This window comes from Panthera pardus, unplaced genomic scaffold (genome assembly GCF_024362965.1).
Source record: "Panthera pardus isolate Hobbes unplaced genomic scaffold, ASM2436296v1 HiC_scaffold_24, whole genome shotgun sequence".
NCBI classification, from domain to species: Eukaryota; Metazoa; Chordata; class Mammalia; order Carnivora; family Felidae; genus Panthera; species Panthera pardus.
In genome coordinates, this window is record NW_026526810.1 from 73,495,237 (window position 1) to 73,515,880 (window position 20,644).

Here is a 20,644-nt window from a genome sequence, read left to right on the forward strand (position 1 = left end):
TGGAAAGACATCTCAAAGTGTGTGTGTGTGTGTCTATCTTATGATACTGAGGAAATACCACCATCATTTTCAATAAAATGACGAGACTATTAAAACTGAACATAAAGTTTATTCACTTTTCAATCCCCTGAAAGTAAAGTATCTAAAGACCTGTTTCAAAAATGTGTTGTCAGGGTCACATAGTTTGTAGAACATGTGACTCTTGATCTTGGGGTCATGAGTTCAAGCCCCATATTGGGCCTAAAGCTTACTTTAAAAAGAAAACAAACAAACAAAACCCAAAAATGTGTTGCTGATAAGACTCAAATATTTTTGTGAATGTTCGTCAAAGAGAGTAAATTCTCTACCTAATTGGTATTCTCTGGAAGACATAACTAGATAAAAATGATACAAAAGCTATGATCTAGTTACATGTATTATTTTTAGTTTAGCATGCCAGAAGCAGAAAGGAAGAAAGAGAGGGTGAGAGGCAGTGGAGTGAGGGAGAGAGGGAGAGAGAAAGAGAGCAAAGGGAAGGAAGGAGAGAATATGAATAAATGAGGATACTTATTAATTTGTAAATTGTTAAACAGCATAGCCTATAGGAGAAATTCACATCACATTTAGTATCTCACAGAATTTCCTGAATACTAGATACAAGTAGTGTTTTTTGATCTCCATGAAAGGTATTACTTCAGTTATCAAAAGAAACTGTCATTCTCAATAAGAAACCATTTATTAGCCTGTGGTATTTCAAAACTGAAGTTTACTTTGAGTGGACAGAAATCTACCAAACTGAAGACTAATCAATTTTAATCTAATTTTTGAAATCCACAAAACTATAATGGCTCCAGAAAACCTCCAAGGTAAGAAAGCCTATGAGACCTAATCTAAGCAGAAAATCAGTGTTCTTTTTTGTAACAATAACTCATAAATCAAAACTTTTTTTATTTTTTTAAATAAAAAAAACCTTTTAAAGTTTATTTATTTATTTTTGAGAGGGAGAGAGCACACATGAGCAGGGAAGGGGCAGAGAGAGAGTGAGAGGAAGAATCCAAAACAGGCTCCATGCAGATAGCACCATGCAGGGCTCAATCTCATGAACCATGTGATCATGAACCAAGCCAAAACCAAGAGTCAGACACTTAATCAAATGAGCCACCCAAGTGCCCCTAAATCAAAATTCTGGTATCAATGAGTTTTTTAATTTGTATTTTCATTTGTATTGTGGGTGAAGTATTATATCACAACAGAGCTTAGCAGTTTTCAGTTTAATTGAATTTAATTTATTGACTTAATACTTATTAGGTATTAGCCAGGTGAATCATTAAACAAGAGCCTTTATCTCACTTTTACTTGTCATCTATAAGAAATCTTTTATAGTGGGGTGCCTGGGTGGCTCAGTGGTTAAATGTCAGACTCTTGATTTTGGCTCACGTCATGATCTCACAGTTCATGGTATTGAGCCCTGTGTCCCGCTCTGCTCTGGCAGCACAGAACCTGTATAGGATTCTCTCTCTCTCTCTCTCTCTCTCTCTCTCTCTCTCTCTCTCCTTCTCTCTCTGCCCCTCCCCTGGTCACGGGTACATGCACATGCATGACTCTCTTTCACAAACATTAAAAAAAATCTTTTATACTAATGAGAACTTCTGACAATATTTTTCTTACGCACCAGTTCTGTTACACATTCACTGAACCAATTACCAACTCTTAAATATTATATTTCAGGGTAAGGGAACAATTTAATTCAGGATAAGTGAACTACTAAAGATGGTTTACCTTTGAGCTTCTCCCACATGAGCACATACAACTCCAAAGAGCTTGACTGCAGAGCTAATAACTGATAGTACTGGAGGTAGGGGCTTAGGCACTGAATCTCCCAATACATCTTTCTCATAAATAGCATAAGGGTCATACTCCAAACTTCCACAAGCAATACCATTACCAAGCAGCAGCTAAAAACAAACAAACAAACAAACAAAAATATATATAAAAAATTAAAATGACTGTTCACAGAATGAATCAACCCAAGAGTCAATGGAAAATCACTATACCTGTTCTTCAATAAATCTATGGTCAGTTTCTTGTAGCAAAGGACTTAATATCACAAGATCATCCCTATGACAGAGGGGTGGAAGTAAAAATGCAGATGCTGCCACCTGTGTATCAGAGGCAGTCAAGTCAGCAGCCAGCTCTTTGAGGATGGCACAAAGGTTTCCTGTTGAGTTAGAGAAATCAGCAATTAGCAATTTAGTAAAAGCAGTTAACCAATTAGAGTACAGGGTTAAAAAAAAAAAACAAGCAGAACTTTAATCTATACATCAGCCAACTTTAATCTATCATAGCCAAAGATGACGTATATCATCCTTGAAAAATGCCCTACAAACAAATGGCTCAACTATGTGTTACTGGTCACAAGGCTAAGAATACATACTGAAAAGACATCTCAAAGTATGTGTGTATATACCTTGTGATGCTGAATAAATACTACCATCATTTTAAATAAAGTGACATGAAGTACAAAAATAGAATTAAAAAAGATGAATATAAAAGCAGATAAATTACATTTGTTTAAAAAAAAAACACAGCCTAAAAAGCAGATAAATTACATTTGTTTAAAAAAAAAACACAGCCTAAAAAAAATTTATGAACATTAGACACATTTTCATTATGGAAAATTTCAAACATATACAAAAGCAGACATAATAGTATTATGATACCCCTCCCCACCACCTCAGCATCTTGACCAGCTGGATCAATTTTGCTTCACCTATACCTCCATCTACTATCTCACCACCTTTCATATTATTCTGAAGCAAATCCTAAAAGGATTTCATTTCATCTATAAATATTTCCTTGTATATCACTGAAAGTTAAGGACATTTTAAACAATCCTAATATCATAGTTCTTTTTAATGTTTTAAAAACCACTAAACATCAAATATTCACTCAGTATTCAAATTTTCAATTGTCATAAATGCCTGTTTTTGTTTGCTTTTGTTTGAATCAAGGTCTAAGTAAAGCCTATATGTTTTAACTAATTGATACACCTTAAGTCTCATTCAATCTAAAGGTTTTCTCTCTACCTTCCCCAACCCCCGTAATTTATTTGAAGAAATGAGGTTATTTGTTCTGAACAAGTTTCTACAGTCTGAGTTTTTGTGATTATGCCCCCCAGTGCAGCTTAATGTGTTCTTATATTGTCTGTATTGTTTTGTAAATTAATAATTTGGAACTTGAATCCAGAAAGGATTCATTTTATTTGTGTTTTGGGGGTCAACCTAGTTCACAGGTGGCATTGCAATCTTCTCTAAGACATGAGACAGTATATGGTTGTCTCTCCTATATGTACATTTTGATAAATTTGTCCATTATCACATTAACCTAATTACCATTTCAAACGTATTTACAACTAAATGTGGAAATAGTTTCTCTATTTCTCACTTATGTTTTTAAAGATTTTTTTATTTTTAAGTAATCTCTACACCAAACATCAAAGTCAAACTTAGAATCTAGAGATCAAGAGTCACACACTCCATGGACTGAGCCAGCCAGCCCCCTCCATTTCTCATTTAAAGTGACAGCTCACCTAAAGGTCCCTAAACAAAGTACACTTAAGGATGATTCCATTTTCTTTTATATTTTTTTCAAAGTTTATTTTTATTTATTTTGAAGAGAGAGAGAGATAGAGAGCACTCAAGTTGGAGAGAGGGGCAGAGAGAGAGAGCGAGAGAGCGAGAGAGAGCGAGAGAGAGCAAGAGAGAGAGAGAGAGAGAGAGAGAGCGAGCATGCAAGAGAATCCCAAGCAGGCTCTGGGCTATCAGCACAGAGACAGATGTGGGGCTCGATCTCACAACCATGAGATCATTACCTGAGTAGAGATCAAGAGTCAGACACTTAACCAACTGAACCACCCAGGCACCCCAAGGATGATTCCATTTTAAAATGCGGATATGCTTTTTTAATAGACATACATCACTGACTTTGTGATGCTAATGAGGAGCAATATCTAGTGTAGAGAATATTAAAATACTTGAAAGGGGATCCATAACAATACTAAATAGGAAATAAAAACTAAGAACCCAATTTTTACTAGACAAGCCTCAGAAAACTAAGTCACTCTCATGAGAAAAATCTGCATCTGCTGAACAACCACAAAGAAAAGTCATATAAATTCTTAAATAAGTCCCATGTAACAAAAACAATTTCCTACTATGTCTTGTAAACTTACCTTCTGACAACCCACTGTACCAAGTGATATCATTAGAACTTTAAGCTTCTGTTTTGTGGGGCGACCAGGTGGCTCAGTTGGTTAAGCAAATGCTCTTGATCTCAGCTCAGGTCACGATCTCGCAGTTCCTAGGAGCTCTACACTGGGCACTGTGCAGTCTGTTTGGGATTCTCTCTCTGCCCCTTTCTCTCTCTGCTCCTCCCCTGCTCATGCTCTGTCTCTCAAAATAAATAAAATCTTAACACAATAAACTTCTGTTTTGTTTCTTGCTATATTTTCTGAGATAATTAGGTATATACTTTAAAGACTACTACTTCCTCTTGTGTTAAGTATTTAGAAATTACTATAGGTTATTATTGTATGATGAGCCATTATTTTAAGTGTCAATTGATATTTTAATGGTAAAGTTCTGATTGTTATGCTCCATGCACATTTATCTATTAAAAAGAGTACCATTTAAAAAAAAAAAGTCTTTAAGGAAAAAATTCTTAATTTTATTTCTATAATTTTAAAGATAGAAAAAAGATAGCGAAGAAATGGCAAATTACTATTTTTGGTTGAAACATAAAACTATTAATACCACCATATTTTCATTTTTCTATTAACTAATTTCTTCTTTAAGTTATGTTAGAAAAATAGATACACTTGAAACTGATAAAGAGGGTAAATTCAGATTCTATTTTTCAAGAAGTTTAGAGTAATTTCCAACTTTGTCTTCCTATGAACACTCTGTAACTAATTTAAAATCTATACATGTGTATATCTGTTATTTCTTTAGGAATTCTGACTGCATTCTCAAACTCCAATTCTGAGAAAAAAAGCACAAGACTTTGTTCTTCTCTTTAAGTCCTTATAGGGCAGACTTATATTATCATCATTAGAAGATACACTGCAGATCTTAAATTGATATTTTGGTATTCATAGATATTTAATCAAGACTGAAAAATAAGTCAATTTCTGTCATCTGTAGTTTGAAACTAAACTCCAAAATATGGTAAAATTGATATGTCTAAAGGGAATTGCTTTTGCCAGAAGTTGACAACTATCTGGTATGGAACATAGAAATTATCCCTAGGGCTTTTATTAGATATCTAGGAGGTAAATACTTTTATGTAGTAAGAGATAGCACACAATGAGACAGACTTATCATTAAGCCTTGACTGTTAAGTCTTTTGTAGGTTACTTATAAACAGTATACAGCACAGCATGAAGCATATCTATAATCTTGATTCCATTATTTACTGCATATATGTTCTTGAGTTGGTTTTTTTATAAACTTGCTGTAACTTTATCTGTCTAATGAGGAAAATGTAACTAGCTCATTGTATTATGCTAAGATAAATGAAGTAAATAATATATACAATCTCTACCACAGTGTCTGCCCTACAGAAATGATTCTTTTGATACAGTCCTTGGGAAATGACAATGTACCCATCTTTTTCCAGTTCTTCTTATACTAAATGATTACTTTATCATCAAATATTTTGCTAGGTACATTTGTGAACCAGGAAGAGAGGCAGTGGGAACAATACCATTCACACAATAATAAAGGCCAAAACAGAAATTGCAAGTTATAGGTTTGAACTAATGTGGTATCTATTATACTGCATTTATTTGCAGAATAAGGATATAAGCCAATAAAAGTATTTTTACAGGAAGCAGATTTGAAGTCATAATCAACTTAATTATTAAGACTCTTAAAACAAGCATCTTGAGTATTTTGCAGTAGCAATATATTTTCTTAAAACTGTGCTTTAGATTTACAAGAAAGCTTTTAGGACTATTTTAAAATAGGGACAAGTTTATTTTATGAATCATAGTATGCCAGTAATCTAAAGTTGTATTTGAACCCAATAAAGGCAAAACCTATACCCTAAACATTATAAAATCAATCATATCTTCGTAGTTCAGTATTTTTGTAAATGTTTATTTATTTTTGAGAGAGAGCACAAGTGGGGCAGGGGCACAGAGAGAGGGAGACAGAGAATCTGTCTTCTATAAGTGGGCTCTGTGCGGACAGCAGCGGGCTGGATCTGGGGCTCGAACTTGGAAAGCACGAGTTCATGACCTAAGACAAAGTTGGATGCTTAACCACTGAGCCACCCAGGTGTCCCTTGGTAGTTGAGTATTAAATTTCTATCTGGGCAGAGTGAAGAATAGAATAGTGGAACATAATATGTACAGCAGAAAATCACTATAGAAGGAAACTAGGAATGGCCAAATGTCTAGTAGACTTACATTATATATTCTGTACCAAAGACCAGAGTAGAATCAAGACCAATCTTTGTGACTCATTCTCTTCCACACAGTGGAACTAGGGTCTTTTTTTCCCAGAGGAGAAAAGAAAGAGATTAAAAAATAGGCTTAAAAAAATTTTTTTTATTTACTATATAATGGTGAACACAATGGCTAAGATTGAACTCCCTAAACCTCCTAGAAGTAAGACACTAAATAAATGCCATATCATTCATTCATTCATTCATTCATTCATTCATTCAGGTATTACTTTCCAAGCACTGTCCTGGCCACAAACAAAACATTTTGGTTTAAAGCACATACCTTCATAGGTTTCAGGAGGTAATAAAATCAATAATTCATAAAGCCTCTGTCTATAAACTAATGATGGTGTTTTCAAAGGACTTCCATATGCTTTTAGCACTGAAGAAAGCCTTAAAGTAAAAGAAAAAGTGTATTTTAAGTACATAAGTTATACAACATATAAACACCGAACAGGCTGACATATAAATGCAAAATAGCTACACATATTATTAGTAAACACGAGTGCTCCTTTTATGTTTCTTTCTTTCCTTTTTTTTTAAGTTTATTTTGAGAGAGAGAGAGAGAGCACACACAAGGGAGGGGGAGGGGGGGAAGGGAGAGAGAGGGAGAGAGGGAGGGAGAGAGGGAGAGAGGGAGGGAGAGAGGGAGGGAGAGAGGGAGGGAGAGAGGGAGGGAGAGAGAGAGGGAGGGAGAGAGAGAGGGAGGGAGACAGGGAGGGAGAGAGGGAGGGAGAGAGGGAGGGAGAGAGGGAGGGAGAGAGGGAGAGAGACAGACAGACAGACAGACAGAGAGAATTTCCAGCAGGCTCCAAGCCACCCAGTGCAGAGCCTGATGTGGGGTTTGAACTCATGAATTGTCAGATCATGACCTGAGTTGATACTAGGAGTCAGACACTTCACTGACTGAGCCACCCAGTTGCCCCTTATTTAGCTTTAAATGGTAGTAATCTAGTTAACACATGTGGGGAAAGAGAGACTATAAATAAGTATTATAAATGGAAAAATCCAGAAGAATCTAAAAATAAATGTTTAATACAGGAGAGTTTAGCAAGGTGGCTGGATATAATCTTAATTACATTTTTATATAATAGCAATAAAGAAATTATACATACATACACTCTCCCACTACCACATACTTAATTGATAACTGCAATGAAAAATATAAAGTATCTGGGAATACATTTTTAAAAAGACTATTTGTAAATTAGTGAAGTAGAGGAAATATACAGACCTAAGTACTTTCTCAATTTGTTTAAGAAAAATAACAAAAGGGGTTTGTATGTTTTAACTTAAGAGAGGAAGCAATCATTTATGCAACAAAAAAACTTACTATATTTTACCGCCTAATAAAATACTATTTTAAAAAAATTCTTGGGGTGCCTGGTTGGCTTTAGAACATGTGACTGTTGATCTTGGGGTCGTGAGTTCAAGCCCCACGTTGGGTGTAGAGCTTGCTTGCTTAGTTACTTACTAAAACAAACAAGCAAAAAGACATATAAGACTTTCATAGAAAACAATTATAATTTGTAGAGGACCTCAATAATAGGAAATGTGTTTGATTATTGTAAAAATACCAATTATCTTCAAATTTATCAATAGACTCAATGTAATTCCAATTAAATTTCAACAGGCTACCATCAGAAGTGTTAAGAAGGGTCAAATTATGCCTAAAGATGAATAAGGCCAACAAGCTTGCTTTAACAGATACTAAAATTTACTAGATAATGTGGTATTGGCTCAGAAAAGGGCAAACACACCAGTGGAACAAAACAGAGAACATGGAAACAGACCATGTATACAGGAATACAATACATGACAGATGAATGGCAACTGCTGGAGCTAGTGTGGATTCTTTAGTAAAGAATGGGACCATCTGTTATCCATATTAAAAAGTAAAATGAAATTGGATCCCTACCTCACTCCAAACACAAAAATCAATTCCACATGGATTAAAGACTTAAATGAAATGTGAAAGACAAAACCTTAAATATTTTAGAAATATAAGAAAGTAATTTTATAAATCTGAAGATTTTTTTAAACCAAAAGACAGAAAGTACTAACCAAAAAGTAAAAGATTGATAAATCTGACAGTTAATGTCTGTTCATCAAAAAACTATTTTACCTAAAAATAAAAGACATGCATGAATACAGATTTCCTAGAAGGGGACATACTACGGAATAATAAATATATAAAATGACAAATAATTAGGAACCAGATATAGAAATTAAAATCATAATGAGATACCAACTTATATCTACTGGAAAGCTAGAAATGATGTCTGAGTAAATGTTAGTGAAGAACTGGAGCAAAGGATACTCACATATACTATTGGCATAAATATACAAGAATTCTGGAAAATATGTAATTTGGATATTTCACTGACAGAATTAGGATAAGTTATATACTCACACAATTAAATATTATATAACAATCAAAATGAATGAACAAACTTACTCATAGACGAAGTTGAGAAACATGATGAGTAAAAAAAGTTAAGTCTCAGAAACAGTATACTATATGCCTGATCAAAACCAAGCAAAACTAAACTAAACACTGTTTAGGGAAGCATATATATGTGATATACTTTCTGAAAGTGCAAAGGAATGACAACTATAAAATTCAGGATAGTGATTATCTCTAAAGTAAAGAGTAAAGAATGGTGTTAGAAAGGAAGTCACAGATAACTTCAATAGTATTGCTAATGTTCCAGTTTAAGTGTAGCTAACACTGGCCCATCATCTGCTTTTGTAAATTAAGTTTTACTGGAACACAGCCACATTCACTCATTTATAGGTTATCTAGGACAGCTTTTGAGCTACAACAGGGTTGAGTAGATGCAACAGAGACTGTATGGCCTGCAAAGCCTATAATGTTTATAATCTGGCCCTTTACAGCAAACATTTGCTAATCCTTCCTCAGGTTGTGTTGGATTCACAGTGTTCATTTTATCATTATGCTTTGTAAGCCAGACCTTAAATGTATTTTTGTGTAATACACTAAATTTTATATCATTAAATACTTTCTGGAAAAACTTTCTTTAAACTATACATTATATTAATTTGGAAATTACAAGTGCTCTTGACATATATTGGATTTTCTTTATGTTTTCTTATATGTTTAAGTCGAATGTATGAAAAATAAAAACAACAAAAAACTAAAACTGTTAACAAGCATCTGGTTCTTATGAACACAGAATAGCACTAACAAACCAATAAAATGCATACCTGAAAAGGTTAACAGGCTTAATATTTAATTTCTTGGTTAAATCTTACTGTTTGGAAGATACAATATCCACCAAGTAACTTTCCTTCCCTTTTAATATGTATTTTTCTTTCAAGATCCTAGCCTAAAAAAAAAAAATCACGTAACTAAATGTTTGCCTTCCACTGCAAAAGGAAAATCATTCACCAACCATACAAACTTGGCCTTATTAATGTACTAAACAGCTATTAACACAATCCCACAGTAACTGACTGCTATTAAAAAATTTTATCATATCTAAATAGCAGATCCTTACTGAGTTAGCAAATCCACAGCACAAGGAAGTGGTGGAAGAAGACGCTGAATTACTTCCCCAGTAAGGAGATCACCACAGTGGGAAACAAAACTCTTGACAGCTGAAAAATAGAACAGATTTTTATTTGGCAGAATGTAATGAACCATGAAAAAAAGCATTCAATTATGGTACAGTATTCTGAATTTTTATTAGAGGAATAAAGAAATGTGCTAAAAACAAAAAATTCTTGAAACTCTAGTACAAAGAGGAAGCTAGAGTCTTTTACCTCTAATCAAGCTGGAAAAAAAACCAAAAAACAAAAAAACCCAAAAGCCAAAAAACAAAAACAAACAAACAAACAAAACAGTTCCTAGAATCACTGAAGGAGACCAAAAACCAAGTTAACAAAATGCTGCTTTCCTGGGGTTTACTCAGCTTCTGAGCTAAATTAGCTTAGAACCTCAAGTTTGCCAGTTCTACACTAATTCTGCAAAACTATGATGACATTTGAGTCAACAGTACTGGGTTCTAATAGGTGTTACCTGAAACACAAGTTTTCAGAAGGAGTTACTTCATATGTAAAATAAAATGAATATTTTAAAGTTAGACTGAGTTTCAAGATGAATTTCAAAACGGTCTTCATTTTTTAAGGGTAAAAATGCCATGAATAAACAAACAAAACCAAAATCAATGTTTCCATGTCTTTCCAGAAATACTTTCTTCCTTAGTTCAAATATTCATGGTAGATGCTATTTTTAAATGGTTCATATACTATGGGAGGGTACAACTTTCATATACAAAAAACTAAATGGAAACTGTACTTAATTAAATCCAATCCTAGTATTTCTAAAAAGAGGAATGAATGCCTACTAAAGACAAAGCAATCTTGACAGTCCTCAGTTGGATTACATCTAAGAAAACATGCATTATCCTAAGGATCAGAGCTCTAACTTTGGTTTATCGTACATTTGTTATAATCACTAATTATATACAATTACAAAAATATCCTAAGTAGATATTTCCACCATTAAAGATATAAACACATGAAAAGTTAAAGAGTGGGAAAAAGCCAAAGGAAAGGGAGAAAGCAAACCAAACTTGACCTACCACAGAGCGCACCAGCTCGTCCTTCCAAGGTTACCTGCCATGTAAATGAATCTCCTCGGCTCTTTTCTGTTTCTAGATCTTTAGGAGACACTGGAAAGACACACTTCCACAACAGCAGAACTCGAGCAAGGTGATGACTGACAACTGCAGGACCTGTAATTTATTTAACTTGTCACTTATAAAAAAACCCAAAGCGTTAATCTTTAAATTCAATTAATAAGCAGGCACTTCTCTCTTCAAATAAATGTATTTTAATCCACTACTGCAATTTGCCCCTTTTCTTAACTTCTGTTTCCAATAAATGTGCTACTTCTGAAAGAATTGCTATCTAAAGTACTGTGGATTACAGAGAGAAGAAACAAGAAACAGTAGAGTATGGGCTCTATGGTCAGCTCTTTTACTAGTGCTGTGACCTGTAGATTTGGTTTTTTAACTATGAAATGAAGGTAACACTACCTACATTACTTGTCTCCGAGGGTTTGTCAGATCTAAATGATAGAGCACACTTCACAGTACTTTGAAGAACTGTACTGTATCGTGTAAATCCAAGGTGCTACTGTCTGGGTAACAAATAACAGTGTATACTGAGAGTAATGCTAATTTTTGAAAGCAACTTGTTCCAGGCCAAAAATCAGACGTGATATATCTGATAGGACTTTAAAAAAAAAAAAAAACAAAAAACTTCAGGTCAGTAACATTTATGAAATGAGAGATCATAAATAAACTCAGTCATGAAAGGCAACGTACAATGATATCATCTTACTTGATAGCGTCAAATTAAGAAAAAAGAAAAACTAGTTAGTACAAAAAAACAAACTCACAGTTTTTCTCCCAAAGTTATTTTCTTTAAAATTACGAGTTATCTTAAAGTATCTTATAAGTATTCCTTTTTTATTATTCCCATGTTGTGCACTGTATGTTTTTCCTCTGTAGTAAGGCAGCATAACCTAGAACTAGTAACAATGGGCTCTAGAAAACCACCAGGTTAATACCCTGGTCCATCCAACTTACTAGCTGTGTAAACTTGGGTAAGTTAACCTTTTTGTGCCTCAATTTCCTCATCTATAAATGGAGTAATAATTGCATTTATTTCACTGGACCCTTTCTGAGGCTTATATGAGCTTATATATCAAATAGTGTTTGACTCATGATAACCCTTTATATGATGTTTGACATTAAGCAATTATCATTCAAAATTTGCATATGAAGAGATGAGCTAAAGGCAAAATGACAGGGCAACTGCAAGCCAATCTTTTTTTATGCTTTTGATTTATAGTAGATTAAAATAGAATTAATTTCTTCATTTTTCTTCTGATCTTTTTGGGAAGAAGCCATATGCTAACTTCTACAGCGTAATTCAAACAAGCATAATTCTTTACTCTTTGCTCATTGCTTTCTTTGATGAAGTAGTACTAAAAAAAACCCCAAGCATTGTAATAAAAAAGGAAATCAGAATAAGGCCATTAAGAGTAAGTAACCATAAGGTTTTTGTGTGTGAATACATGTATGTGCACACACACATTCACATATACTAGGCTGTGAGAAAAGAGGAAATTCTGAAGGGAAAATTTAGTCAGATACAAAAAAAAAGTGTAGAGTCACTGAAAATACCCACAGTTGACAAGTTTCATATATATTTGTCATTACATCCTTAAGATATCTCACTAATTCAGTAGTGAACAGTGCCTCTTTCCTACAATGTCATTTCAGAGACATATATGAATTAACTTAATAAAAATGAGTACATAGTAATTACAAAGAGAATACATAAACAAGAGTGAGTTTATTCACACCAAGAATAATGTACCTAGCAAAAACTACACACTTTATCATTCACAGATCTATAAGCCATGTAGATGTCTACAGGTGAATCCAAGTTATTTCAGGTGGTATCAGATAAAGTGGGAAGTGTAACAAAAAAAGTTTTAAAAATGCTGTAGTTTACATCTGAGGAACCGATTTGAATGCGGTCTATTTGAGCTTACATTAGTTCAGAATAGTGAATATATTTACAGTGATGGAAACTGTTAATGGTAAAGGAAATGCTGAAAATGTAAAAAAGGTGTTAAAACTTCAAGGCAAAAATTAATGAAGCACTCAGATGGTCTACATACCATTTCCCACAAAAAAGAATCAACACTCCTTGGAAAATGACTGGTTGCAAGCCTGGAGCAGAAAATGTAATGTAAAAGCTGGGACATCTTGTTATGCCAAATGTAAACATGTTATCAAAGAATACCAGGTTCATGTCAAAAGGATACATGAACCAGCTTGAAGGGGCTTTCACTGACAATTTGAGGATCAAAAGGAATAATGACTGCAATGGATTGAAACACATATATAAAAATCTATGAGTTCATAATGATACTTAAGAGTAAAAACCTCACTGACACCTTTGACAGCTGCTAGATTATTAGCAATATATTCTAAAAATTGATAATAAAGGTAAATAATAATACATAAAACAAGAGATTAAAGCCCAAGAAAACACAGTAATTAAAAATATCAATTTAAAATTTTAATCCTTTTTTGTATGTTGACTATGATTATGCAGTAAAATATGATGTACTAATCTCTTTAAAAGAGAAGGGATTTCTTGTAGTCGTCTTCCAATGGAATTACTTTGTTCTGAAAAGTTTTGTTCATTGAAATATTGCACTTATTAAGTAGTTTATTTTCTCCTTTAATTAACCAAAATCATCAATATGGCAGGCAAGAAACACCCAGTAAAAAGCAAATAAAAGTTTGACCACATTATCCCCATCACGTGGTGAAATGATGACCTATGCCAGGGGCCTAATTTTCTGTAATGGGTTAGACAGTAAACATTTTTGGCTTTGCAAACCACGTAGTCTCTGGCAATAACTTAATTCAGCTACTGTAGTGCTTAAAGGCCACAGACAATATATACGATAATGGTTGCGCTCTAATAAAACTTTATGTACACTGAAAACTGACTTTCATGTAATTCTCATGATCACAAAATATTTTTTTTAACCATTAAAAACGTAAAAACTCTTCTTAGCTCGCAGGTTGTATAAAACAGAGGGCAAGTCAAATTTGGCCCATAGGCTGAACCCTGATACAGTCCAATAAATCTCTTTAATCATCAAGAACATTATTTAAAATGGTTCGTCAATTATGATTGCTTAATTTAATTTAATTTAATTTAAATTAAAGTAAAATTTTTTTAGGGAGTATTCCTTTTTTTTTTTTTTTTAGGTTTATTCATTTATTTTGAGAGACAGAAAAAGAGAGAAAGAATCCCAAACAAGCCCCGTGCTGAGAGCTTAGAGCCTGACACATGGCTCAAACTCATGAATCCATGAGATGATGACCAGACCTGAAACCAAGAGTCAGATACAACCGACTGAGCTATCCAGGTACTCTAATTTAAGCTCCTTTTAGATCTTATTACTTCAGAGATGTCAAAATGATTTATTGGTTAAATCCAGCCAGTTTTATATCTTGGCAACAAATGATATTATAAAAGAGAGATTTAAAATGCAACTTTAAAAAAGTAATAAAATTGATTTTCAAAGTTATAGGATGCAAATACAAAAGTCATGACCATAAAATACTTGCTGATTTTTAATAAATATAATGAACCCTATCCCCTTCAATTATCTTATTAGTGTTACCAATTCTCAAAACAATTACAGAATTGGATTTACAGGCTATGGTATGGTCTCTTGCCAACCCTTACATTGTGGAAATTTTTTTCCCCTGAAGATGGATGTGAATGATTTTTGGAAAAGTCAGAGTCATTCAGAGTTAAGCCTGAACTGACTTATCCCAACAAGGCTCATAAATTGGTCTTGAAGAGAATTTCAAATAAGGAGATCTGAAAACATTTTGAGGAATGGAATAAATATATGGCTTCCTAAGGTGACTGCCAGAAGAAAAATGTTTGTGTAGATACTTAAATTCTGGCATATATTAAAAATTAGTCTCCTCAAATCATACAATACTTTACATTCAGAAAACACAGAGTACGTCATAATTATGTAAACCTTCCACAAGACCGTCATTACCTAATGTCATCAGAGCAGCAATCAACAACCATCCAGCCTGTGTGCGCTGGGCTGAAAGACGACTGTTTTGAGCAGCTGAACACAGCAAATCCTCTGCTAATGTCATAATAATCTATTTACATGGAGAAGAACAAGGTAAAAAAAAAAAAGCATATCAATTTATAGGTTAATGACAAATGACAGCAACTAACAATCTCTTGAAAAATTAACCCTTCATGACAAATGAAAGTGAAAAAGTACTGTCAATCATGTAGACTATACCACAGGACAACATCATAGAGAAAACTATAAAAACTGTTAAATTTTAAGGTTAAATACTGGCATATTAGGTTGTATACAGCAACCCTATAATTCTTTGTAGAGCACATATGATGACATTGTACAACTGTTCAAGTTAAGGTATATTAGAATTTGTGTTAATTTTAGTTTTAAGCAATTACCTTAAATCTGTAATTACCAGAAAAAGTTTCATCATAGGCATCTGTCTTTTTAAAAATTTGCATACTATTTTGATATCTGAGTGGCTGAAAATCTTTCCAGAGGCAATATACTACAGAGGTTAAAAGTACTCAAAATAGTCTCGCATTGAAGTGAGTTTCACAGTAGAGTGGGATTCATAAAAATGTTTTATTTTAAAAGTCTATGAAATTGGCAGTACTGTAAAACAAAGGAGGAAAACCCAGATATTTCATATTTATGGATAATGCATACTTATATAGTACAAAGGCCAATGTTGAGGCATCTATTATCTGAGAAAACATCTCTGTTACCAAACACCTCTAGAAAAGCAGCAAGTATTATGAGCTGGCATATAAATTTTATAAACAGGAAGGCTAGTATATTTTAAAACTAACCAAAAGAATAAAAATATAAATAAAGCAAACCAACTTACTACTAACTTAGGACTACTTGCAGCCTATATAACCAATGGGTAACACTCAATAAGAACAAGAATGAACCAATCCTTTCTGCCTAAACTAGTAAAATCTGAGGATATTAAATTTAATTAAATACATGCAATGGCAATTCTTTGCTTAATAAGATACATATGTTAGTTTCAAATATAACTAAAATAATAAAAGAATGAATTTAAATGAATATCACGTCCCAAAGTTGCCAATCACCATACTCAAATGGTACTGGCAATCCTCAAAATAGTTTTAGAACCTCTGAAGTAATGGTATGTTCTTTTGTAAAGCCTAAACGGCAAATATAATACTAATAATGACATAAGAGTGACAGTGAGAAAGCAAGCAACAATGGTGATTTATTTCTAAAAAAATACTCATACGTGTGTAAGCCCTAGATTAAAAAGGCTTTCACTGTCAAACAACATTCTCTGATAACTTGTAATTCCTAGTTATTCAAACCACTGTTACTGTGCACACATTATCCCATCTTAGGTCAGCAGGAGACCCTTAAGTTACCTTCTATATTCTTTTAAAATGAACACAGTAGTCTTTGATGACTTCCTTGTTCTCTGGCATGACAAGATATTTGAGGTTTATATTGTGCATTTCCTACCCCAGATCTGGAACAAGCCGTTCCTTCAGGTAGCCCTGATTCCTTTTTGCTAAAATGGGTTTTGAGCCATAATCTGAGCACTGGGGGTTTTCCTTGCTACCAGGTTGTCAATGCTTTTAGGTCCTGTCACTGGACAGAGTGAGGATTTAAGTATTTTTGAAAAGAAAAAAATTATCAGGGAACAGTAATATTTTCCATTCAAATTTAACATAGGGGGCTTTTACTTCCTTGATTTTACAGCTGCAACTCTCTTTTTTTAAATATGGAAAATCTTGATTCCTAAGAACATTAACTATTTTCAAAATACTACTAATTTTAAAATACTATTACCAACAATACTATAACTATAGCCTACAAAATTACTTTAAAAAGTTTAAGATTTGTCCTTTACAATGCGATTTTATTTTATTATATTTTTTACATGCAATCTTAAATGCACTTCTATGGCAGAGCTAAATATATAGCAAAACAAAGCCTTCAGGAACAAATTCTGTTACTAAAGGAAGATATTTCCAATAAAAAGCACAGAAAGCACTCCTGTTTAAGAGTGGGTAAAATATTTTTTACTATCCCTTCATTTTTCACAGCAATTATTCGATAATATTTAAAAATTAAGTAGGTTAGCTGACTGCTCAGAAATTTGTCCTACATGGCTTTGACTGGGTGATACACAAGACGATGATGTTTTTAGCAAAAACTGGCAACGTCATTATCATATGTGGAGAATGAAACCATTACCTTGCCCTTTCCATGAGGAATTCCTAAAGGACAATGTTTCACTGCTCCCAACAAAGCTGCCACAGCAAAACTAAAGCCAGTCACTGCTTCAGGTGAAGACTTAAGTACAGTAAGCCGTTCCAGGCAACGGTCTAAAAGAGGTGTTAGGTAAGAAGGTAATGCCACAGCAATGCAGTGTAAACACCAAGCTGCCGCTAGCCGAACAGAAATGCTAGGATGCACAATAACTGAAATGACACTGTCAAGAATGCCTGGAAGGACAGGAAAAAAAGACTTAGCTCTACAGATAAACTCACTTAGCCAAAAAAAGTCAAAAGAATAAGCAGCCACATGGATATAAAATATATTACCTTTATCAAAAGTCAAACCAGAATAGAAAAAAGACAACATAGTTATAATTTTTATTTGTAATTACTTCTACTACTATGTCTCATGAAAACTGGTTTAAATTAAAACACAAAATAAAAATTTTATTTCCTAAATAAGCCAATGTTCTGCTTTTTGATCTTGAGATCACTATTCATTTGGTATTGGAATAAAAATTATCAATAAATAACAAAAACACCTTGAAAAGAAATGTCACATTATGCTCCATCCTCCTTGTTTTAAAAAATCTCTTTTGGCACATTTATCTACATAATTAGTACACTTCCTATATGCCATATCACTCTTACCTGAGAATAAAATGTTAAATAAAACAGGCTTTGCTAGGTCCTCAGTAGTCTAGTAACCAATTATGAAGACAGTGGAGTACCACTACTAGTTAAGAATAAAAGTCTGTATTTGCTGTAATTCAACATACAACTTCACTGAAACATGTAACAATTCACGTTGACTACTACTTCAATAATATGGGATAAGAGCTTACAAACTAAACATAATGTAAACTTCAGTCAGCAGGAAAAACATATCACAGTCAAAGGACAAAAGCCATCCAAAGTGAGTTTTAAAAATGATTAAATAAAAGACCACATATTCTTATGATTTCATTTATATGAAATGTCCAGAATAGGCAAATCCATAGAGATAGGAGGTAGATTAGTGCTTATCAGGGGCTGGGAGAAGGGAAATGGGGAGGGACTGCTAATGGGTATAGGACTTCTTAGCGTGATGAAAACATTCAGAAATTAGTGGTGGTAGTTATACAACTCTGTGAATATACCAAAACCACTGAATTGTATACTTCAAAAGGGTGAAATTTTGGTATGTGAATTATCTCTCAAAGTGATTAATTTTCTTAAAAAAAATTTTTTTGGCGTTTTTATTCATTTTTGAGAGACAGAACACTAGTGGGGTTGAGGGCAGAAAGAGAGGGAGACACAGAATCTGAAGCAGGCTCCAGGCTCTGAGCTGTCAGCACAGAGCCCAATGCGGGGCTCAAACTTATGAACCACAAGATCATGACCTGAGCTGAAGTAGGACGCTTAACGACTGAGCCACCCAGGTGCCCCTCAAAGTGATTAGTTTTCCAAGAGAGTAAGAAAATGGAGACTGCTTGAAAGGAACTTTGAGGAAGTGAATTACTTGTATCATACAAGTTTTCACTGTAGATGAGAGACAAGAATTGAGGTTTGCTTCTTTTTTCCATGTTATTTTAAGTATCTCCAGAAAGGGAAACTAAGGGGGTGAGTTAGAGAAAAACCTTTAATTATAAAAGAAAAAGCTGAAGTATGTACTTATTTTTTTTAATTTTGATTATATACACTTCATAAAACATCTCTAACAAATCTATAATAGAATCTATAATAAATGAGCTATATGAGGGAGACTCTCTTCCCTGGAAAAAAGTTGTCTAGAGTAAAAGTAAACACAAGGTATACAGATGAGTCACAAACAACACGTACCTGAACTTGAATCTTGCAGCAAAGGTGCAGCTGTGGTGCCAAGACTGTATGTGAGATTTCCAAGTTCTTGTAGAGCACACACCAGCATATGCTGGCTGGCTGTTACATCTGTGGAGCCAAGCCGGGTCTCCACATTACTGTCACTCATCACAGCATCTGACAGAAGCAGAAGAACTAACTATGCATCAATGTTTTATTAAAATATATTGTAGGGGGTGGGTGTTAGGAGCACAAAATATAAAGGTAAAAATGAATACTTCCACTCTTCATATATGAAACCCTTAAGGCAGTTAACTGAAATACTAAAATGGGGACATGCATTAATTGAGAAAGAAATGAACCGATATAACCAATTTAGTTCAAGCAACCTGACCATCAGCCCTTAATTACTCTTACAGCAAGTCGCACTGAAAGGGAGAATTCATGGAAAACTAAAAAATATTCCAATTTTATTGGTATACGAGATAAACAGAGTGGACTTAAAATAGTACAGGAACTGACATGGATTGTTTCAAAACACTGTTATCAACTTCTAGGGGAAGACTATTAATTCTGAGGAACTATTACCACCAGCCTTTAAGACTTAACATATATATGACAGTTCTTACCAAGTGAGATACTTTATACCTCATCTATGTATTGACAACTTTGCCCTAAAACAAATGACTTCTATTACAAAAGTGTTTTTTGTATTAATGTAGCCAGTCTAGCTTTTCTGAAAGGACAATTCCTTTAGAGCTGTTAAAACAGAATGTTGTAGTAGATCCATACCCATAACTTTCTTTAACTTCCAGATAGCCTGGCAAATATCCTTGGCAGCAGCAATTTGAGCTTTTTCTCCAAGAAGGCCTCCTATAGTAGCTCGGAGGATAAATGAAACACAACGGCGACCGCAGACAGCGTCAGTCTGAGTTTGGGTGGCTTTAGGGTGCGACTGTGACACAAGACTTAGAATATGGGAAAGAAAGGCAGCAAAATTTTTCTCTAGCCATGTTCCTCCTAGTGTTGAAACAAATACCACATAAGCCTAAAAAAGAAAAGAGTTTTATCTTCAAAATAAAATAATTTCAATTCTATATTAATATTTTCTCTTCTACTAAATATACATAAGTTATTGTTTCTTTTTACTCTTTCCACATTTTTTGTTTATTTATTAAGCCAAATATGAAGTACATAGTCTTTCAACTGGGGTTTCATTTATGCTGCATTTTTATTTGGTCAGACTGTGCAAAGTTGCAGGATAGTGAGCAGAGCCAGCCAATACGCAGGATGTGCCTCTGGCTACTCTGAACAAATTCAAGCTCTTTAAGATTCTGAACAAGAAAAGCCAAATCAAACATGAACACATTATAAGAATTAAATATATTCCAACACCCTAACTCTAAGGGAATTTAGGTCCAGAAATGTGAAA

General features: G+C 33.8%; 1 protein-coding gene across 7 annotated transcripts in view; it reads right to left on the reverse strand.

The window, feature by feature from the left end:
• Positions 1-20,644, reverse strand: part of HEATR5A (HEAT repeat containing 5A) — a 118,044-nt gene that overhangs the window by 68,201 nt on the left and 29,199 nt on the right. For all 7 annotated transcript variants that reach the window (XM_053889326.1, XM_053889328.1, XM_053889327.1 and 4 more), the window contains 9 exons: positions 20,005-20,260; positions 19,234-19,389; positions 17,390-17,640; positions 15,128-15,239; positions 11,094-11,246; positions 10,008-10,107; positions 6,770-6,879; positions 2,034-2,197; positions 1,759-1,934 (listed from right to left, as the gene is read on the reverse strand). In XM_053889326.1, the coding sequence (XP_053745301.1) occupies positions 1,759-1,934; positions 2,034-2,197; positions 6,770-6,879; positions 10,008-10,107; positions 11,094-11,246; positions 15,128-15,239; positions 17,390-17,640; positions 19,234-19,389; positions 20,005-20,260 (1,478 nt within the window). The remainder of the gene's footprint in view (positions 1-1,758; positions 1,935-2,033; positions 2,198-6,769; positions 6,880-10,007; positions 10,108-11,093; positions 11,247-15,127; positions 15,240-17,389; positions 17,641-19,233; positions 19,390-20,004; positions 20,261-20,644) is intronic.